Source organism: Balaenoptera borealis (assembly GCF_965194805.1).
Source record: "Balaenoptera borealis genome assembly, chromosome: 3".
Taxonomy (NCBI): Eukaryota; Metazoa; Chordata; class Mammalia; order Artiodactyla; family Balaenopteridae; genus Balaenoptera; species Balaenoptera borealis.
The window spans coordinates 9,899,282-9,920,934 of NC_138866.1; the positions used below are offsets into that span (position 1 = coordinate 9,899,282).

Here is a 21,653-nt window from a genome sequence, read left to right on the forward strand (position 1 = left end):
TCGCTTCAAGCCGCCTCTCGCTGCTGACACCCTGAGATCAACTCCCGTGCTGTCTGATCCAAGAACCTCCCCCCCGTCCAGCCTCGTCCATCTCCTCCCCTCACTTTGACTTCTTCAGGCAGTCATTCTCAACAGAGCAGGTACTGCCTCAAAGGAATACTCTGGAAATTTGTTGGGGCACTTCTGATTTCCACAGGGATTTGGAGGGGCGATATTGGCATTTAGTGAGTGAGGGCAAGAGATGCCAGATGTACTGGAACATGCAGGCCTGTCCATCACAGTGAAGCGACCCAGGTCCCACGTGACTCCAATGTCCCACTGCAAGTCCATACAGGTGAAAACCCATTTATAAATGATCTGAGTCTAGACTCTCACAGTCCCACGGGTGTTTTATTTCATATAAAAACACCATTTTCCCCCAAGCTTTTAATTCCCACTGAATTTTCTATGAAGACAAATCAGAGGAAGATTCATATTTTGTTTTTCAGGAACTGAGCATGATTCACCATTGCAGAAAACCACATCACTGGTAGTGATTCTGGCTGTAGAGTGGAATGGCCAATACAACAGGTGTGTAGGATAGGGAACTCTCCAACTGGTCCCACATCTGATGGCATCACTGCCTCTTCTAGTGTAGTTATGCCAGAGCATTTACATACTAAAAGAAACATTATTTTCTTATAGTTTCCTTTTTCCCCTCCATATTATAAAGCATTATTTTTTTTTTTTAACTTTTGTGGGTAGGTTCTATTAACTACAAATTTCACTTCAGGATAGTAAGAGGCACATCAAATATTTATATTATAAAAAGGAGAGGGCTTCCCTGGTGGCGCAGTGGTTAGGAATCCGCCTGCCAATGCAGGGAACACGGGTTCGTGCCCCGGTCCGGGAAGATCCCACATGCCGCGGAGCGGCTAGGCCCGTGAGCCACAACTACTGAGCCTGCGCGTCTGGAGCCTGTGCTCCGCAACAAGAGAGGCCGCAACAGTGAGAGGCCCGCGCACCGCGATGAAGAGTGGCCCCCGCTTGCCACAACTAGAGAAAGCCCTCGCACAGAAACGAAGACCCAACACAGCCAAAAATAAATAAATAAATAAATTTATAAAAAAAAAAAAAAAAAAGGAGAGTCTAATAGGTCTGAGAATTTTTGTCTTAAAGGGTCTACATTAGCCTTGCCTTTGGGTATTTGAGGATTCCAGTCTCACAAGTCCATCAACCTGGTGAAGCTGTAAGTTGACCTTGAAATAGGCTCTGTATGGCTGGTGGTAGTTTACCGGTCTGTCTCTCCTACTGGACTGAAAGTTCCTTGGTGGGAGGGGACCAGGTCTTAATCATCTCTGCCCCCACCCGCCCCCCCCGACAGCCTTGGGTTGGGGACCCAGGAGGCTTCCGTGGGATCCAGCCCTCCCTTCACATGAGGTGTTCAGTGCCTGTAGCAGCTGCATCCCGCAAGGAGCTGGATCTTACTGGGGCACTGCCTGGATTGAGATGGAAATTCTCATGGAGGAATTGCCCTCAGAGTCAGGGTTGCAGTGAGGTAGGAGATGCATGGGCCCCTGGGCCGGACAGCTGGTGTTTGCCAAGCAGAGTAAAACTGAAGCTTTGTTTTCCCCCAGACACTCCAAGGACGAAGTTGTTGGCAGGAGCTGAGCTCTGCTGGAGTAAAGAGATAAATGACCACTCCTGAGGTCAAGGAAACCTCCCTTTCTGCACATGTGCAGGAAGGCTCCTTTGAGATCAAAAGGGAGGGGGACCCACCCCATACTAAGTGTGGACAGGCGCCCACCGGCCTCTGCGCTGGAATCCGTCTTAGCACAAAGCGGTGCGCGCCTGTTGGGGAGGGTTCTAGGGCAGGGCAGGTGTGGAAAAAGAAACCAGGTAATTGGCCCAAGGTAAACAAAGACCCGGAAGAACTGTCCTGTATAAGTGATTTGAATCACCTCTTTGCTGCACTCTCCTCATTAGGGAGGGTGTCCACACTCTTCCTCTCCAGGTGTGTATCTCTGCCTTGCTTCTGTCTTAAATAAACTGTTTCTCTGTGTGCTCTCCCACATGTTATGCTGTGTCTCTGATAATAAACTTTGTACCTGTTTTTGCCTCCTTGAGAAATTCATTTTTCAAATGGGGCAAGAGCCAAGGGAACTTTGCTTCTAGCCTCTAGTCCCTGGTGGTCTAGTGGCTAGGATTCCTGGTTTTTCACCCAGGCTGCCCAGGTTCAATTCCTGGGCAGGGAGCTGAGATCCTGCTTCAGGCCACCACTCGCTGCTGTCTCTCCGAGGTCAGCAGGAGCAGCTGGGGATTATGGAGAGCCTACCTCTCCATCTTGGCTTTTCCAGAAATGCCACCATCTCCAAGTGGGATGTTAATAAGTAACAGTCCCTCGGGGGAATCACACTTTGGAATAGCAAATATTTGCTGCACACTGCAAGCCCTAACCATCTGTCTTTGCCCTGAATGAAGGACCTTCCCAGGCACCTGGCAGCACCTCACTGGTAAGAGGCAGCGGATTAAAGGGAGGCCTTCACGGTGTCTGCCTAGTGAGGGCTGGGGAGAGAAGACCTTCTCGTCCTCTCTGAGCGGCTTCCAAGGGGAGGGCGTGGGAACCTAGGCAGTGCCGAGCCCTCATTCCTGGACTGGATAGGGTGCGGGTGGGAGGTAAGAGGCGTGTTGTAGACATAGGGGTCTTCCTCTGCAGGAGGCCAGAGGAAGAGGCTTCTTTTTTTTTTTTTAACATAAGGGATTCTTTTTTTAAATTTTTAAAAAATATTTATTTATTTGGTTGCACCGGATCTTAGTTGTGGCAGGCGGGCTCCTTAGTTATGGCATGAACTCTTAGTTGTGGCATGCACGTGGGATCTAGTTCCCTGACCAGGGATGGAACCCAGGCCCCTGCATCGGGAGCATGGAGTCTTAACCACTGCGCCACCAGGGAAGTCCCCAGGAAGAGGCTTTTAAGGCTTGAGATTTCACACCCACCACACTCACTGTGCAAGCCCCACACAACTCCCTGGCCTTCTTCCCAGGGACCTGTCTTCCCAGGCAAGAGAGTCTCCCCTGCTTCCAGATCTGGGGGTAGAGTTGCTGCTCCAGGTCTATTCACGGCTGAGAAGTGGTGGGTAAGTGGTTGATTTCTTACTGCTCGGCTTCTATTTAGGATGCTGCATCCTTGTGTCATCCTTAAACAAAATTAATGGCAGTTACGATTAAGCGAAGGTGAATTGATTCAGGAATAGCAGAGGAATTGCAATTCGGGACCAACAAACTATGGCAAACCATAGGCAAGTCCCAAAGAGACAAAGGCGAGGTTGGCTTTTATTAGGTTCAGGGAGGAAGTTGGGGAGGGTCGTTTTGAACCAAAGCTCACTGGAGGAGAATGGGAGTTCAGAGTCATGGTGGTTTCTTGTTGGCAGCAAGCGTGGGCAGTTTGCCGTTACTAAGGTGTGCGGAAAGCTTCCTTCTTCCTGATGATCATGAATATTGAGACGAGCGGGAATGCGTGAGAGCCCACCCTGCATGGCTTCCTGACTCCATTCTGAATCAGGTGTCCTCCATTCTTTTTCACTCATGGCATCCTCGGCTGCACCCTGGTGTTTGAGGGGATGCCCCCTGCACACAGATTCTGTACCGTTCTGTAGATGAACAAAGACCCTAGGGGATGCATGGGACTGCTGGGTAAGCAGCGGGCAGGGCCGCCCAGGGTACTCCTGGGCTGCCACTCCAGACTGAAGGTGGAGCTTCAAGGAAAGACTTAGCAATCAGAAGGGGTGACATCTACTTGCTGTGCTGGGATCATTTCCTGATGGCTGTCAGAGACAGAAGTGATTCTGAATTCGGGAGTATCCTGCTGTGGGATTAATTTACAAAGGGGTGCTATATCCTGTGATATAATGAAGGCATGAACCTGGGTGCGTTTGGTACGTTCCAGGAGGTACTCACTCAGCACGTGCAGTGCTGGCGTGACCTAGTGAATGCAGGCTTGCCATTTAGAATCGGACAGAGTTTCCTAAACGCTGACAGTTAGAAAACAGCAGGAATATTTCACTGAGGAAGGTCATGCCACTGCAGCTGTGGAAGGAATGAGGCCCCAGATTCTGTGGCGCCCTTTAGCAAAAGCAAAGAGCAACGCACTGAGTCCTGGGGCCAGGGGTCACTTTGTAGCAGGCACAGGCGGGGACACAGCCCCCTGCGGCAGGGAGAAGAGGCCTGGGAACCTCACCCTGCTGCCGCATTTTGCTACAGGTGGCCTGAGAATGAGGGTCTCTGCTGACGGGAGCTCCCGTGAGGTCTGCGGCCTCGCCTGCCCTGCGTGCACTGGGCTGACTGGTCCTGCCCCCAACGAGACCCTCCTGGGGCAGTGGGTCCAGTGGGCAGAAGAGGGTGAGGGTGCGTCCTGGTGACCTTCCAGCCAGCCTCCGGGACACAGGCTTGGGGGTGCCAGCTGAGCACCAGGAGCCGTGTGTGGAGACAGACAGGTGGCACAGCCCAGCGCACAGGGGTTTATTCAGATGGAAACTGTACAGGCGCTCAGGAGCCAGGCTCGGTGCCCAAGGATGTGAGGGAAGCCAGAGGGGGGGCAGTGGTGGCGAGTGTGGCGTTTGGAGACCCACTGCCTGTGCTGGAAGGCTGGCCCCACTAGAATAGGCAGCCCTGGGGCAGTGAGAGGAGGACACACTTCACAGGTCACAGTGAGGATGAGATGAGACCGTCCAAGTGGAGCTTAGCCCAGGCTCGCGTGGTGTGAATCAGCCCGTTATCTGTTTCTGTGCTGGGGAGCTCCAGGGAGAGTGAAGGCAGGAACTCCTAAGAGCTCTGTAACTGGGCCCCAGGGCTGGGTGGAGTGCCGTAGGGGAGCCGCAGGGGGGATCCCACCACCGAATCAGGCAAACTCAGCACTTCCCCCTGCCCTGCCCTGATGGCCACCCAGACCCTCCAAGTCCCCAGGGAAACGTGTCCCCCGGTCCAGGTCCGCGCCGCTCAGCTTGGACGGGCTGCCGTATTGTCTAGCGATCAAGGGCAGTGAACGAAGCAGACCAGTAAAAGTCCGGGAAGACCTCCTGACTCCGGCCGCTGCTCTGACCCGCACCCAGTGAGGCCGGGCACCCAGACCGCCTCCTCTTCCATCCCCCTCTTCTTGGCTGCCTGCCGCCCCCCTGGAGGAAGTGGGATGACTGGGGAAAGCCGGGGGAGACTAGGAGCTGCCCGAGGGCACGGCCCTGGATGGAAACCCTAGGCGGTTTCACTCTGTGAAATAATGCGCCCCCCCACTCAGGTGACAAATGGGACCCCTACTTGCTCAGGGTGTCCCCGAGGCAGGGCTCAGGGAGCTAAGCCCCGTCCCCCAGGGAGGAAGCAGGTCACTGGAGGAGCTGTACCAGGACACAGGGAGGACGTGCGTATCAGCTGTTAAAACTAATCTCTGCCCCCTTTTCTCCCGAGGAAGCCTTGTTGCCAAAGGGAAGCCTCCGGGGCCTCCACGCTGCCCAGATGCAGGCGGTGCCGAGCTTCCTGCTGCCCTGCCTCCTGGCCCAGGTGTGGCTGGTACCCGGCTCCACCCCTGGTCCCCGCTCACCAGAGGCCCAGGCAGGACTGGAGACTCTGCCGACCCCCAGGGCCCAGACCGAGACCAGCGAGGGGGGGCGGGCCCTGCAGGAGGACGAGGGCCCCCCCTGGCTGACGGCCAACGGGCAGAAGCTCTCTGGGGAGACCTCCAACTTGGGGTTCAGCCTGCTTCGTAAGATCTCCATGAGTCACGACGGCAACGTGGTCTTCTCCCCTCTCGGCCTGGCCTGGGCCATGGCAGCCTTGACCCTGGGGGCCAGGGGACAGAGCAGAGCCCAGCTGGAGACGGGGCTCCGCCTGCAGGCCCTGAATCAGACCCTGCCCGCAGTGAACCAGACCCGGCCCCCGCGCCTGCCTGCCCTCTTCAAGCAGCTCCGAGAAAGCCTCTCCCACAACCCAGAGCTGGGCCTGACCCAGGGGAGTTTTGCCTTCATCCACGAGGACTTTGATGTCAAAGAGACCTTCCTCAATTTCTCCAAGAGGTATTTCGATACGGAGTGTGTGACTATAAATTTTCGCAACGCCTCCCAGGCCAAAGGGCTCATGAATCATCACATTAACAAAGAGACTCAGGGGAAAATTCCCAAACTCTTTGATGAGATTAATCCTGACACCAAATTAATTCTTGTGGATTACATCTTGCTCAAAGGTACTTTGATAATGTTCTGCTCTCCGAGAGCCATGGCTCTCTTTGCCTGTCTCTTCCTTTCCTGCTGGGCCTGTGTATGATCGACGCCAAATGATCTCCTAGGAACATGTTGTTCTCAGGTTTTACAAACAGAGTGAAACATACATAGAACATGTAGGACATACCAGGCACAGTGACAGACAATGTTTTCACTTGATGCCCCTGCCCTGGGGGCCGGGTGCTTGCAGGGCTGAAGTTTTCTAAGCACATCTCTCCTCTGACATTCTGACACGGGGAACCCTCTGGGTCATTTTTTTTTAAAAAGGCATATCATCTGAGAGATTTAGGGTTGCATCTTTGCTCCTTCACGCTCTACTTTTGTGACCTGGGGCAAGTGACAAAGTCCCTTGTCCTCGTATTCTCAATATAGAAAATGCAGACACTCCCACCTACTAGAGAGATGAACTGAGGCTCAGGGAGATCCCATGATAAACGGCAGAGGCCAAACTCAGACGAGGGCCTCCTGACACGCTCATGCCGGGTCCTTTCCATCCTGCTTCTCTCGTGGAGGACTGGACTGGTGTGGCCACAGTTGTAACAGGAAGGTGACACTAGGGGACTTGCAAAGTCCGGGAGGAGGACATGCTTCCAGTCAGCCGGGCCAGACAGACATCAGTGTGTAGTCATGGGCCCGCACTCTGGCAGCCTCCTCTGGGTCGCATGGCTCTTTGCCAGCCAGGGGCCCCCGCCCTCAGAGCCTCACCGCACACAGGATGGGCGGGAATGTCATCACTTTTGCCACAGTGGCCTCTGTTTGCACACGGTGTGCACTAGACAAAGTGGCGGTCAGCGGGCCCCTCCTGCAGACAGGGCTGGGGACAGGCCTGAAGTCTTCTCTAGGCTGGAGCTGACCAACCACAAGGGAGCGAGTGTAGAAGGAAGAGGGGCCTTTGGGCTCCAGCTGGAATGAGTGACTTTTGTTCACTCAAACAAAAGTTCACTCAAAACACTCAGTGTTTTGTCCAGAACAATGAGGGAACGAGGGGTCATTAGGAGAAATATCAGTGCTTTTGTGTGTGATTCCAACAGGGCCTCTGGATGGATCCAGGTTTTGCCAGCTGGGAAAGAAGCCTGCGAAAGGCTGATCTTTGGGGAATTTATTTTGGTCGCCTGAGCTGCGGTCTAAACAAACCTGATAAGGATGCCTTTCCTAGTTGGGCAGGAAGGGGGATAGGACACTGGCCCTTTATTACTTTAGCAAGAACGATGCTTTCGAGGTGGGTGGTTTCTGCAACGAGTTTCTTTCTTATCTGTTCATTCAGGGAAATGGCTGACCCCTTTTGACCCTGTCCTCACCGAGACAGACACTTTCTACCTGGACAAGTACAAGGCAGTCAAGGTGCCCATGATGTACCGGGCAGGCAAGTTTGCCTCCACTTTTGACAAGAATTTTCGTTGCCACGTCCTCAAACTGCCCTACCGAGGAAATGCCACCATGCTGGTGGTCCTCATGGGAAGGATAGGTGACCACCTGGCCCTTGAAGACTACCTGACCACAGATTTGGTGGACACGTGGCTCAGGAACATGAAAACCAGGTACAGCTCTCTCGTCGCCCTACCCCAGCTCAGCCGCCCCCTCCCTACGGGCACCCACAATTTCGTTCTGTGCCCGTCCCAGCCCAGCCCGCTGCAGGCTCCCCGATGGCAGGGGCTGCGTTTGTCCCGTTTCCCCCTCTATCAGCATCTATCCCAGCGCCTGGCTCGTTCATTCACTCGGCCAGCCCTTATCAAGTTTCTCCCACGTGCCAGGCACTGGGATGCATGCACGACGCTAGCCCTCGCGGAGCTCACGTTCTGGTGATGAGAGCGCCAGCGGGGTGCAGGTGGGGGCCAGGGAAGGCCTGGCCGAGAAGGTAGCAGTAAGCAAACACTTAAGAGGAAGGAGGACTCTGAGGGTATGCTGGGGGAGAGAAGAGTCCCCACAGGCAGAAGTGGGGAAGTGCTGGGACGGGACTGTGCTTACGGGATTCAAGGAAGAGCGGGGCAGCCGGTGGGGCTCCAGCCGCTGGAGATGAGGTCGCAGAGGAGCCAGCAGCCGTCCCCCGGGACTGTACGTTCCTGGCCCCGGGAAAGACTTGGGCTTTTGCCAAGGGAGATGAGAAGCCACTGGAGCCAAGCAGAGGAGCAGTACGGTCTGTGCTGAGAAGAGACACTAGGCGTATGTGGGAGGAGCAAGGGGACCAGCCGGGAGGTCCGTGTATCCACCTAGGTCAGGATGCTCGGCAGGTGGTGGCAGCGGAAGTGAGGAGGAGCAGCGGGGTCCGGGATCCGTGACGAAGCCGGAGGTGACAGGATTGGCTAACAGACTGGATGTGGGTGACAGAGAGAGAAAGAGCAGAGTCAAAGGTGAAGGCAAAGCTTTTGGCCTTGGCAACGGGAAGGAAGGATTTGCCATTTACTGAAAGGGGAGACCGTAGGAGGAACACGCCGAGCGGTAAGTTCAAAAGTTCAGTCGGAAACATCTGGATCAGAAATACCTATTAGACATCCAGGCGGAGATGTCAGGAAGGCGGCTAGATCTGGGGTGCAGGGTGAGCTCCAGGCCGGGGAGTCAGCAGCACAAGACTGGATGAGACGACCGGGGGAGGGGGCCGTGTGCAGAGAGCAGGGTCGGAAGCACAGAGCAGGGTCGCAAATGCTTGTGGAATAAATTAATCCACCTACTGGGGTAGGAGGAAGGCAGCGCCAGTAAGGAGTCCACGGTGATGTCTCGTGAATCCTGTCACTCCAGCATTTGGCACAGAGACGAGTCCAGCTAAAGATCTTCAGTGTTCATTTTATCTTCATTCTTCTTCTTTTTCTTCAAATCCTTAGAGCCTAGCACAGGACTCAAACATAATAAGCCTTCAACAAATGTTTGGGGGGATACAGTTATAAATCAGTCTCCAAGGCATGTCACGTCCTCAGTTATATTCCAGCCCAACAGCCTGGCCCAGCTCCGAGAGAGAGAGAGAGAGAGAGAGAGAGAGAGAGAGAGAGACAGAGACAGAGAGAGAGAGAGAGAGAGAGAGAGAGAGAGAGAGAGAGAGAGAGGTGGGGGGGATGAAGGGAGCAAAAGGAAACTACACGAGACATTGTTGTGGGTGCTTAACATATATTATTTCGTTTACTTCTCTGAAGAACATTGTGAAATTGGTATTGGTATTTTGGCTGTACTTCACAGATTAAGACATTGGAACTTCTTTAAGACTAATTTAGTACCAATTAGTAGTTTTCATTCTTTTTATTTTTGAGCCACAGAACTCATCTCTCTAAACAAAAAACTCCATTGTGTGTGAACATATATATTATATACGTATATATATATATATATATATATATATATATATATATAATATATATATATATATATATAATAGATATTATCAGAGTTTCTCTGGCTAAAGATAGGTAGGGGGTTGAAAATTCCCTTCACTCCCCTCCCCTTGTCCATCCCCAGACTCCTAAGGTTCTCCTAAAATCCTGGAGGTCTCTGTAATCTGGGTATTGAAAACAGCCTGGAGTCTGCAGGACTGATGGCAGCAGCTATTTGGTTGGTTTGGGGTTTTTAAAACCCAGGGAAATGGATACAAAGTGTGGCATTCTTTGCTAAAGAGAATGCGAGTCATTGGCTGGGAGATAAAACTGGTTCCCTGAAGCTGAAGTTCTCTTCTCTGAGTCAGACCATTCGTTACAAAAGAACAGAATGAGCTCTAGTCAACTGAGGGAGACTTGTTAGTGGGAATAATCTTGGGGGAAGGTAAAAAGAAAGTGTGACCTTTTTAGGGTTCAGAATCTATGGCTTTTGTCTACAGTTCACCATTATATGTACTTGTACCACAGAAAAATGGAAGTTTTCTTTCCAAAGTTCAAGTTAAACCAGAAGTATAAGATGCATGAGCTGCTTAAACAGATGGGAATCAGAAGAATCTTCTCACCCTGGGCTGACTTGAGTGATCTCTCAGTTACTGAAAGAAATCTTAAAGTATCCAAGGTAAGTCAGGATCTTCCACTGGGGCCCAAACCAACGAATATTTTTACATACCATTTAACGTTGATAAAAGGCCAAGTTGTAGTAGAAAACTAGATTAAAATTCCAAAAGAATTGAAACAGCACCCAAGTTGAATGTTTTAAGAATTTGGAGCTACTTTTTAAAACATCTGTTCAACTAATTTAATCTCTCTTACGTAGAGCTCTCTCTCTTCTCTCCCAGTGCTCAAGGAGAAATCTATCCCAAAACGGAACTGGTTCACAGATTCATTCAAAATTCCATGAAACTGCACCACTTTAAAGATGAAAGAAAGCCCCAGAGGTTATCTGGCTAACTTCCCGCCCCTTGTGGAAACCCCCTCTGAAATATCCCTACAAAACAGTAGGGACTGTTATCATTATCTCCTCTTATAATAATTATACAGGTCCGTCACTCACATCACATGAGGTTCCTGGACAAAAGGGCCTCGCAAACACAACAGGTGGCCTAAATACAGGCCACCAGAGTTCAGGAAGACTTCAGGGATCCAGGGGCTTGCCCCAGGGACCACTTCAGAGCAGTACCAGGTGCTGGGAAGCTGCTACAGAAGACTAACCACAACCCTGCCCCTACCTAGCCTGCCAGAAGGAAGGTCAAAGTTCTCAGGGGTCCCAGGCGGCTTGAAAACCTTCCAGGAGGAACACCAGCTCGGCTCAAAAATCAGTAGCACAAAGTACGTGCTAAATAAGTGTTTGTTCATTTGATGCATGTGTGCATGAACTGGCCAGCCGCAGAGGCCCTGGGTCCCTGCCCAGAATGAATTTCACAATCGGTTCCTGGTGTCTCCTGGCATTTTGCGGGCTTCTAAGGCAGTCGCTGGGGCAAGCTCAGACCATTCCTCTCTGCGCAGATGACCCCTGTACCACTAAATCCCGAGAGCATGGCCCTGTGGGTAGGACAATAACACAGAATGTCCAGGGGCTCAATTAATTCCCTCGTCTCCACTGGCACACAAACGGCCTTCCATGTATTTCCTTTTCCAGGTTTTACAAAGAGCGATGATTGAGGTGGATGAAGAAGGAACAGAGGCGGCGGCGGGAACCCTGTCGGAAATCACTGCTTATTCCATGCCTCCCATCATCAAAGTGGACCGGCCATTTCACTTCATCATCTATGAAGAAACTTCCAGAATCCTGCTATTTCTGGGCAGGGTGGTGAATCCGACTCTCCTGTGATTGATGACATGCGTGAGTCCTTAGAGCCACAGCAGACGCTGGATCTGAGGTGTCTGAACTTACACAGGACACTGGCACTGGGTGTCGCGCCCTTGTCCTCAAATGCTAGTTTGAGCTGTCCTTAGATAAATCTGGGTATTAAATTCAAACTTATTTTAAGGAGATGTTTGTACAAGCTGTCTGGTATTTTAAGCCTGTTTCTAAGAGCCTTTGTTATTGACTAAAGACCATCTTGGTGTCTGGACTTAACACTATGGTAGATCAGAACTCTATTTCAAGACGAAGCCTTTGGGAAGAAGACAAGTACACATTCTCCATGGGTCGTGAGCTTCGCTCTCTTTACTTCTCCCTGGTGCAAATTAGTGTTTTACTTTTAACCTACTATAGAATCATTTCTTGGTGACTAAAATTAGAAGAAAATAGCTGTGGTCAGTCCTGTTGCATTGAGGCTCCACCCACTCCATGGAGCCGTTAACTGAGCCACAGATCATCCAATTCAATACCTTCGTTTTACAAAGCAAAGAAATGGGAAACCGGAGGGAGGGCCGCAGTGTGGCTTTCATGGGCCCCAGGCACTTTTGTCTCCATAGGTTCCTCCCTTCATAAAAATAAAAAAATATATATGTGTGTGTATAATAGAAATTATATTTTATGACTGCATTGGTATAAACGTGAATATATTCCGGGTTATATCTGTCTTTATACCAGTGCAGTCAAAGTATGGAACTTGCTTGTTGCAAGAAGTAAAACATCTTCATGGGCCCCTAAAAGTATCGTGGGCTTGAGGCACTGTGCCTACGGCATCTAATGGCTAAATCATGCAGGGCATCTCAGAGGAAGGAAAAAGTCACCCAGTGAAGCAATGGCAGAGTCAGAAGCCTGCCTCTCTTGACTCCAGTCCCCAAGCCCATTTCACTCTTCTTTCTGTCTACAACATCTGATGGGGTCCGCTTCAACAGGCAGCACGTGCTCACCTCTCAGTTACCCACTGTGGCTAAACGGAATATAAGCATGGACTTTGTCCCAAGGTTCAAAGAAAAACAGCAAACACTTTCTTAGCCAGTCATTTTCTGTTATAGAGACAAGAAAATATTTTAGGAGTAATTTCAGAGAATCGTGAATAGAGTTAACTAATCTTGGAATGTCAACTATGTTGACTAACGGCCTAATTGGATTTTTATCTGTTTGCTATCCAATTTAAATATACTTAAAATTAATGCACTGATTAGTCATCTTATTATAATAAGTCAGAGTTACGTAAATAGTACTTAATGTGAATAGGTAATAATAATAAGCAGCAGTCTAGAGACTAACTCTTCATCATTCTAAAACCTGGACATGAGTTTATTCCTGTATTCCCTTCCAAGGGCACTAACTGACACTGGTAAGCCAGGCAACTCTAGGGCCTAGAAAGAAACAAAAATAGATGACTAACTTCAGTTGGCATTCTTAAGTGAGTTGTTAGTATTCAACTAATGAGGTTCATTTATGGAAAAATAGAAGAAAGAGAAATAAAAGAGGGCTCAAATTACCCATTTTTAAGAGATGAAATCTAAAAAAGAAAGCCTATGAGAACACAATACCCTCTGAAATAAATATGGCCAAACCCAGTTATAAAAAAGGTTCATTATTATCAAAGGATTCATAGAACATACATATCAAACTCTCCCCTTATCTCTGAACATATTTGCACAAAACAATAATGGCATAACAATGATATCTGACATTACTCTTTAAGGTAGAAAATGGCCTTATTCTCTATAAAAAATTAATATTTCCCCACATATGCTTGAAGAAGCTCCAAGGACACTAGGTTTTAGATTTTCTAAATATATATGCATGGTGAAAAAATGCAGACCAATGAAAAATGTACTTGATCTTACAAAAAAATTCAAGGTTTCAACTGAGGGGGAATATTCTGAGCATTGTAACAATGCTTCACTATATTTAAGTGTCAGGTTTTAAAAACTGTTCCTACACACACACACACACACACACACACACACACTCTCTCTCACTCTCTCACACACATGCTATATAACAACTGAGAACAGATTACTGACTTAATCGAATTCATTTTATCTTCGCTGTAAAACCACTAGGGTCAAGCTAAAGAGACTGTTCCATTTCAATTCAAATATTTCACATATGTCCACTAACTGCAGGCAAAATGGACTTACTCCTCCAGAATAAGGTGTCTTTATAAAGCTCAGGAAATCAAGTAATGGAAATGACTTTTAAATGTGTATGAGGTTATGGAAGAAAAGCTCTATATGCTCCTCTCTATTAAGTAAAATCCTTTTTTGCCCTCTCCATTTCTGCCAGTAAAGTTGATTCTACAGGTCTATTTTTTTGCTTATAATGTTAACTAGTGAAATTTTGGAACATGTCCTTAAAACTGCAAGTTTCCATAATTAACAGATAGAGATGTCCCTATTTCTCTGCAGCTACAGATGGAGGGAGATCTTTCCTTGTCACACAACTGGTTTAAAGGAACTATTTGATAAGTTGTTAAACTAAGACCTTTTATAAGAGTATCAGTCTTGTTTCCAGTGTAAATCAAGATATATGTGGATATTCATAACTGTCACCAATTTGTTTTTTACTCTGTTTTTACATACCTGTCCTTGGAAGTATAGTTTTAATAAATATTTCAACGACTTTAGAAATTATCATGTTCTGTGGAAAAAAAAGAAAACCTCCAAACATAACTTTGATTGACTGTCTTAATTGATAATTTAGTGCCTATGACTGCAGCTGACTTCTGTAGATTTCTGAGCTCTATAAGCAGTAGTGACTTTTCTCTGTCAAATTGGTTTCCTCTTCTCCCGCATGCATGGTGGAAAATAAAAAGTTCCTAACTCTGCTAAATTTATTTTTGAACAAATAAACTGAAATTCTTCATTTTTTTAAGTAACAGAGTCAATGTGGACTATGAATCAAAGTACTAGAAAAACTGACACTGTTGTGAGGTCCATTACACACCCCCAATACTCTCTCCTAGATCATAATGTATTCAGTTCCACGTTAGTGATGTTAGCAGGAGACGTCACTAAAATAGTTAAATGAAATCCACAAAGAATGCATGAATTAACCAGTACTGTCAAGCTTCTCATACCTACTCAATTTTTAATTACTGACAAAATGAATGGTTGAACAATTCCATTTACCTGATTGTCCTTAAATGAAAGATATTAAGAATCACTAAAAATAGCCAAAAAAGAGGCCATATGTAAGGAAAGGGGGAAACAAACAGCATGAAAGCTTCACACTGAGTAGCTGTCCACTGGGTAATTTATAGTTGATGTCTGTGCGCTTTTCTTGTTCATTACTTAAGAATGAACTGTCTTTAATTACAGAATAAAAACTGCAGGAAAGTATTTAAAACTTTTTTCACAAACACAGGTATCTCATTAACCCATGTTTTATTTTGAGTAAATTCATTATTCATTATTTCACATTATAAAAAGTAACCACACGCATATGCATTCACAAATTAGATCATCTTTATCATACATCAGTATATTTTAAAAAAACAAATATTTTCTAATATCAATATAGTTATATGCTGATTGCATTTTGAAATAGAGAAGCTGACAATAGCTTCATACAGTATATCTCAAGAACTGACATTTTTAAGAACTGAATATATTCCACAGGCAAATGTTGATGGAAATATTAGCATTAGTACAAATATATGCTGTTGACATAGCTTAAGCATGATAGCTTGGAATAACAGCTGATTCAAACTAGAGTCATCATTTTTAATTCAGTAAGGACAAATACAATCTAAAATGTAAACAAAGTATTTATAAAATAAATTCTTCTAGGAAATAAAGGAAATCATCAATCTGTTATTTTTAAGGTAGTTGTAGCTAAAAGTTATCAGAAATCTTTGTAGAATTTTCATTGCCAAATTTTAATTTCGGAATATCCAGGTACAACATCTTGTCACCACAATCGTAGGACTGATATAATTTCGGACAGCTGTTTGTACCCTGTTTCAGTGTGACTTTTCAACTGGGCTTGGAGATTTGTGAGAAAATGCAGTGTCATTCTTACTCCCAAGTCCCCCTCCAAGTGATTATCTAGGCAGGGCAATTTCAGTTGATTTGGACCTTTCAATTTGTAAATGCTAAACTCTAGAACAATTAAATAGATGGTTTCCTGCACAAATAAATGCAGACTTATCTCTTTTGTAGCAGTAGTTAAAGCACATACCTAAAGTTGTTTTTCATTACACTTCACTATAACATTGGAATTCTGTAACCACATTATTATTCAAGAAATATATATTATACCTCCTAGGGAATATAATTTCAAACATGGAACGTTTAACAACATCAGCTGCCATTATGTATCTCTCTCTTTCCCATTCATTAAAAAAGAAAAAAAAAAAAAAAGCCCGAGCCATTGCTTTAGCTTTTGTCCATCGATCACATTATCTCCAGTTGTCTTTGCTTTGCCTCCTTCAAGCAGATGATCTAAGGATTGGATTTTCTGGATTTTCTTTGTCAAAAGGAGGAAAGAAAGAGAAGAATGAAAGAGAGAAGAGAGAGAGAAGAAGGAGAAGGAAAGAAGAAAAAAAAGAAAACAAAACATGAAAAATTTTATCCATATAATGCTTACAAAGTAAAGAAATAGATATAATCTACTTTGAATAAACCTAATATATGAGAACTGTGAATTACATATTAAAGATCACTTGGAATAACCTTTACTAAATCCTATGTGCATCTAACATAGCATTCAATTCAATTCATACTTTTCCTACGTTTTTCACTTTCTATAACCATAACAGAAATTAACACAGCCTAAAAATATATCAATTGTCTGGCCTTGAAAGACATAAGATATGATGCATTCCATACTTCCTTTAAGACACTGATATTCCTAAATACCAGATGTGTCATCTCTATGATACTGTAAAGCTGGAGAATGTATTGCATAGAATTTTTTTGAGCAGCAAAAACTGAGATAATTAATAGTTTCTGAAATCACTTCATAGGCTTATTTTAAGAAAAAAAGGATAGATTTTCATTTGGATATGGCATGGCACTGAATGGTGGATAATACTCCACAGAAACATGACCAGTGTAGATATCAATCACCTATTTCAGTTATGTGGCGGTGTGCATTCATGAGAAAGTCCAAATTAGAACCACGTAACATGGAGAGAGAGTTGTGGACTTGCAGATTCAGTTACACATTAATAAAGCAGCTGTGATACCAATATTCCTCCTTCTTCAGAATATTCAGAAAAGAAGAAACAAACTTCATGTGACTTGTTAGCAGAGTGTTTGTTTCTAGATTCATTTTTTAAAACAATCAATTATAGATGTAACTGATTATGATTATTTATATAATTATGTATGTAAGTATTGAGCAAGAGAAAATTCAGTCAATAAAAAGGAAAAACATGCTCAACAACGAAAAGCAGATAAAGATAGTAATCTGAAATAAAGGAGAGCTAGTATAAATATATTAGGCTTCAATGGTCTTTACTTATTAAAAAATGCCTATTGCATTTAGAAAGATAAGTTGAAAAGAGAATGAATTGCATTCTGATGTTATTAAACGTGTGCTTCAATAGAAGAATTCCAGGGCAATCATTTGACAGGAAGACGGTCAAGGGTGAGCGAGAGGAAGGATTTCAGGATGCCAGAATGGAAGGCGCCTCAGAGGATGAACTGTGAGCCTTGCCCTGTCATTTTGCAGGCACACCGAGGACCAGAGTGCTCGCCGGAACTGCCACGGGAACCAGGGCATGAGGCTCCAGCTCCGTGCTCTCCATAGACCATTACCCTGTCCTGCCTCTATTGTGAGACTCTAAATGGAACCCCCACGGTATAATCATTAGAGCAATAATTGTATGGCTAAGAGATTCTCTGTAAATAAATGTATCTTCTGTATTAATACTACTAACCTGTACTATCAATATTATTTTTTCTATTTACTATTACTTTTTTCCATTATGTAGTCCTACTCTTTCCTTGAGCTCTATTCAATAAATGTATTTCTGAGCTTTGAATGCATTTTGAATACATCTATATTTGTATACACCAATGACCAATTAAAATTTTTGAACAAATTATAATACAGTTCAGTTCCTAAATGGGACTCCAGTGTGGAGTTTCTGCAAAAAGATGCAAATCAGAAACTTTATTAGAAAATATTCATGAATTAAGTGAAATATGTTTAAAAGAAAATCTGAATCCTGTTTAAATTCTCTTCTAATCAGAAGATTCACATGTCCCATATGAAAGAGGAAACGTGTAACTATACTTTGGGCATTTTGGATGAATCACTTCTACCTGGATATGACCTCTCGTTATGGAGTTTTTTTTGGCACTACCCTCTTAAATGTTTAACCTAAAAGAAACAAAGGCTTCGACAATTCAAACCAGATACAAATGGTGCATAAAAAGGAGCCACAAGGGGAAAAGGAGGATAGAGGCCCTTTACGACCTTTATAACTTTAAGGAACAAATGTTGTCTGTAGAATCTCTAGCTTACTGGACCCACAGCTCTGGATTATATGCTGCAGTAATATTTCTTAAGTGGTATCAGTTACACCCATCCCTCTGAGCACTGGGTGATTAAATGCTGTGTACTTCAGCTAGTTGTTTAAAGGAATGCAATTATACTCAGTGTCTTCTCAGAGCTAAATTTCCTGAATGCAAATATTTCACAGAAAAATAAACAGATCTCAGATATTAGTGGGAACCATTTAAAGTTTCTTGTCAACTCCCTAAGGTTACAATGTCTTTGCCATATACGAATTATCTTATATAAAGTATCTAACGTAACAGTGATAATAATAATCCCTTTTAATTGATGACATTGCCTCATTACAGACATCTTCTATTCTTTGGAAAGTATTTAAGTGGGAAGGAAAGTCCACTGAGAAAAAGAACAGAATAAAACACTTAGCAGTACATCACTGGATTACTTACAAGGCAGCCTTCCGTGGTTGTGTATCTTTACTTCCACTGCTCTTGGGATCACCTGAGTTGCCTGTCCCTCGGGAGGTGCTGGGCAGGGGAGTATTAGAGGAAAAGGAACTGGGAGCACTAGTGGCATTACGCGTCCGGAATGAATCATCTGAAAGTAATACGTGTACAGTCAGCCAGATGGAATCTACTTAGAGAGATGTGCACCTTAGAGAAGGTTAATGATAACTGACTTTGTTTCCCTTCTTTTAAAGTCAACTTTATTAAGGTATAATTTATACACAATAAATTGCACAAATTTAAGGTTTTGACATTTGCATACACCCATGAAGCCATCACCACAATCAAGAGTGAACACATCCATCACTGGATGTTTGCTCCGCCTCCTGGTCATCCCTCCCTCCACCCCCCTCCCCCAATCCAGGCAACCACGGACCTGCCTCCTGTCACTACAGATTAGTTTGCATTTTATAGAATATTGTATAAATGGAATCAGACAGTATGTATGCTTTTTTTGTCTGGCTTCTTACATGCAGCATAATTATGCTGTGATTCATTCACATCAATACTTCATCCTTTTTATTGCTGACTGCTATTCCCATTGCACAGACATGCCAAAATTTGTCTATCCATTCTCCTATTGACAGACATTATGATTTTTTTCCAAAAAATTTGTAATCTATTACAAATAAAGCTGCTATGGACAATTGTGTGCAAGTCTGTGTATGGACATATGTTTTAATTTCTCTTCAGTAAAAGTCTTGGAATGGAACTGCTGAATCACATAGTAAGTGTATATTTAACTTCATAAGAAACTGCCAAACTGCTGTCCAAAGTGATTATACCATTTTGCATTTCCAACAGCAACATAGGAGAGTCCTGGAAAGTTACTCCACATCCTCACACACACTTGATATTGTGAGTCTTTTTAGTCATTCTAGTGGGTGTGAAGTGGTATCTCCTTGTGTGTGTGTGTGGGGGGGGGGGTTCTCATTGCTTTAATTTGCATTTCTTTTTTTTTTTTTTTTTAATTCATTTATTTTTGGCTGTGTTGGGTCTTCGTTTCTGTGCGAGGGCTTCCTCTAGTTGTGGCAAGTGGGGGCCACTCTTCATCGCGGTGCGCGGACCTCTCATTATCGCGGCCTCTCTTGTTGCGGAGCACAAGCTCCAGACGCACAGGCTCAGTAGTTGTGGCTCACGGGCCTAGCTGCTCCGCGGCATGTGGGATCTTCCCAGACCAGGGCTCGAACCCGTGTTCCCTGCATTGGCAGGCAGATTCTTAACCACTGCGTTACCAGGGAAGCCCTAATTTGCATTTCTTAATGGTTACTGATCTTAAGCATCTTCTTACTTACTTATTTGTGTATCTTCTTTCACGAAGTGCATGTTCAAATTTTTTCCCATTTCAAAATCAGTTGCCTGATTTGTTTTAAAGATCTCTGTATATTCTTTTTTTTTTTTTTTTTTTTTTAATTTATGTATTTATTTTTGGCTGTGTTGGGTCTTCGTTTCTGTGCAAGGGCTCTCTCTAGTTGCGGCAAGTGGGGGCCACTCTTCATCGCGGTGCGCGGGCCTCTCACTATCACGGCCTCTCTTGTTGCGGAGCACAGGCTCCAGACGCACAGGTTCAGTAGTTGTGGCTCACGGGCCCAGTTGCTCCGTGGCATGTGGGATCTTCCCAGACCAGGGCTCGAACCTGTGTCCCCTGCATTGGCAGGCAGATTCTCAACCACTGCGCCACCAGGGAAGCCCCTCTGTATATTCTTAAAACTAAAAATAGAACTACCATATGATTCTGCAATCCCACTCCTGGGCATATATCTAGAGAAAACCATAATTCAAAAAGATACAGGCACCCTAATGTTCATTGCAGCACTATTTACAATAGCCAAGACATGGAAGCAACCTAAATGTCCATCAACAGAGGAATGGATAAAGAAGATGTGGTGGAATATAGAACATTACTCAGCCACAAAAAAAGAATAAAATAATGCCATTCGCAGCAACATGGATGGACCTAGAGATTATCATAATAAGTGAAGTAAGCCAGACAGAGAAAGATAAATATCATATGATATTGCTTATATGTGGAATCTAAAAAAAAGAAAAAAAAGATACAAATGAACTTATTTCCAAAGTAGAAAGAGACTCGCAGACACAGAAAACTAACTTATGGTTACCAAAGGGGAAAGGCGGGAAAAGGGGGGGAGGGATAAATTAGGAGGTTGGGATTAACATATACACCCTGCTATATAAATAATAAAATAGATAACCAACAAGGAACTACTGTATAGCATAGGGAACTATACTCAGTATTTTGTAATAACCTATAAGGAAAGAGGCCCTGAGGAAGAATATATGTATAACTGAATCGTGCTGTGCACCTGAAACTAACACAATATTGTAAATTAACTATACTTCAACTTAAAAAAAAAAAAAGATCTTTGTATATTCTGGATACAAGTCCTTTGTCAGGTATATGTAACATGAATATTTTCTCCCAATGTGTGTCCTGCCTTTCATTTTTTTAATGCTCTATTTCAAAGTGCTAAAACTTTAAATTTTTATGAAGTCCAATATGTTAATTTTTTTCTTTATGGTTTGGAAAACCTTTTGTCAATTCCAAAATCACAAAGACTCCCTTCTATATTTTCTTCAGAAATGTCCGAGTTTTAGCTTTTATGCTTAAGTTTAGAATACATTTTGAGTTAATTTTGTATACAGCTGTGAGATAAGAATTGAGGTTCAGTTCTTTGGGTTTTTTACAGATATCCAACTGTTCTAGTATCATTTAAAAAAATACAATCACATCACCTTTGTTGAAACTCAGCTGACTATGTATGTCAGAGCAGGGCACACAGTCTTGAGTACTGAAGCTTTAGTAGTAAATGATGAAATCAGGTAATTGACATTCTCTAACTTAATTTTTTTCCAAAATACTCAGTTCTATGAATTTGAATACACAGTAAATTTCAAAAAGACTGTCAAAATTTTTAATCTCTGGCTCAATTTAAAATGAATTGACATCATAACAATATTAAGTTTTCTAATCCATAAACATGGTACAGCTTTCCATTTATTTATGTCTTCTCTAATTTCTTTCAGCAACATTTTGGAAGTTCTGAGTGTGCATTTAGCACACATTTTGTTAAATTTATCCCTGAGCATTTAAAATCTTTGAAGTTATTTTAAATGTTATCTTTAAATAGACAATTTTTTGAAGTATTAGATTTACAGAAAAATTGAGAAGAGAGTATAAAGAATTCCC

The 21,653-nt window shown here is 44.5% G+C and overlaps 2 protein-coding genes across 5 annotated transcripts in view; one reads left to right on the forward strand and one right to left on the reverse strand.

The window, feature by feature from the left end:
* The first annotated feature begins 1,497 nt into the window (after nt 1-1,497).
* SERPINA10 (serpin family A member 10) lies at nt 1,498-15,382 on the forward strand. 3 transcript variants are annotated; one of them, XM_082384560.1, is made up of 5 exons: nt 1,498-2,492; nt 5,437-6,208; nt 7,510-7,783; nt 10,070-10,220; nt 11,241-15,382. In XM_082384560.1, the coding sequence occupies exons 2-5, from the start codon at nt 5,485-5,487 to the stop codon at nt 11,430-11,432; spliced, it is 1,341 nt and encodes a 446-aa protein (XP_082240686.1). In that variant the 5' UTR covers nt 1,498-2,492; nt 5,437-5,484; the 3' UTR covers nt 11,433-15,382. The 3 variants fall into 3 exon arrangements, with proteins under 3 accessions (XP_082240686.1, XP_082240684.1, XP_082240685.1); XM_082384558.1 differs by having other exon boundaries at nt 5,441-6,208; XM_082384559.1 differs by lacking the exon at nt 1,498-2,492 and adding an exon at nt 2,512-3,116 and having other exon boundaries at nt 5,441-6,208.
* Nucleotides 15,383-15,794: 412 nt separating this feature from the next.
* The window catches only part of PPP4R4 (protein phosphatase 4 regulatory subunit 4), a 79,858-nt gene continuing 73,999 nt past the window's right edge, over nt 15,795-21,653 (reverse strand). For both annotated transcript variants that reach the window (XM_082384646.1, XM_082384645.1), the window contains 2 exons: nt 18,389-18,536; nt 15,795-15,941 (listed from right to left, as the gene is read on the reverse strand). In XM_082384646.1, coding sequence (XP_082240772.1) covers nt 15,917-15,941; nt 18,389-18,536 — 173 coding nt within the window. In that variant the 3' untranslated portion in view covers nt 15,795-15,916. The remainder of the gene's footprint in view (nt 15,942-18,388; nt 18,537-21,653) is intronic.

What these genes read in the sequence shown, in the direction of transcription:
- SERPINA10 (XM_082384560.1), top strand. Translation starts at nt 5,485, where the DNA reads ATGCAGGCGGTGCCGAGCTTCCTGCTGCCCTGCCTCCTGGCCCAGGTG. An exon ending in GGATTACATCTTGCTCAAAG is followed by an intron (nt 6,209 to 7,509) that starts GTACTTTGATAA and finishes CTGTTCATTCAG; the next exon opens with GGAAATGGCTGACCCCTTTT. An exon ending in GAAATCTTAAAGTATCCAAG is followed by an intron (nt 10,221 to 11,240) that starts GTAAGTCAGGAT and finishes TTCCTTTTCCAG; the next exon opens with GTTTTACAAAGAGCGATGAT.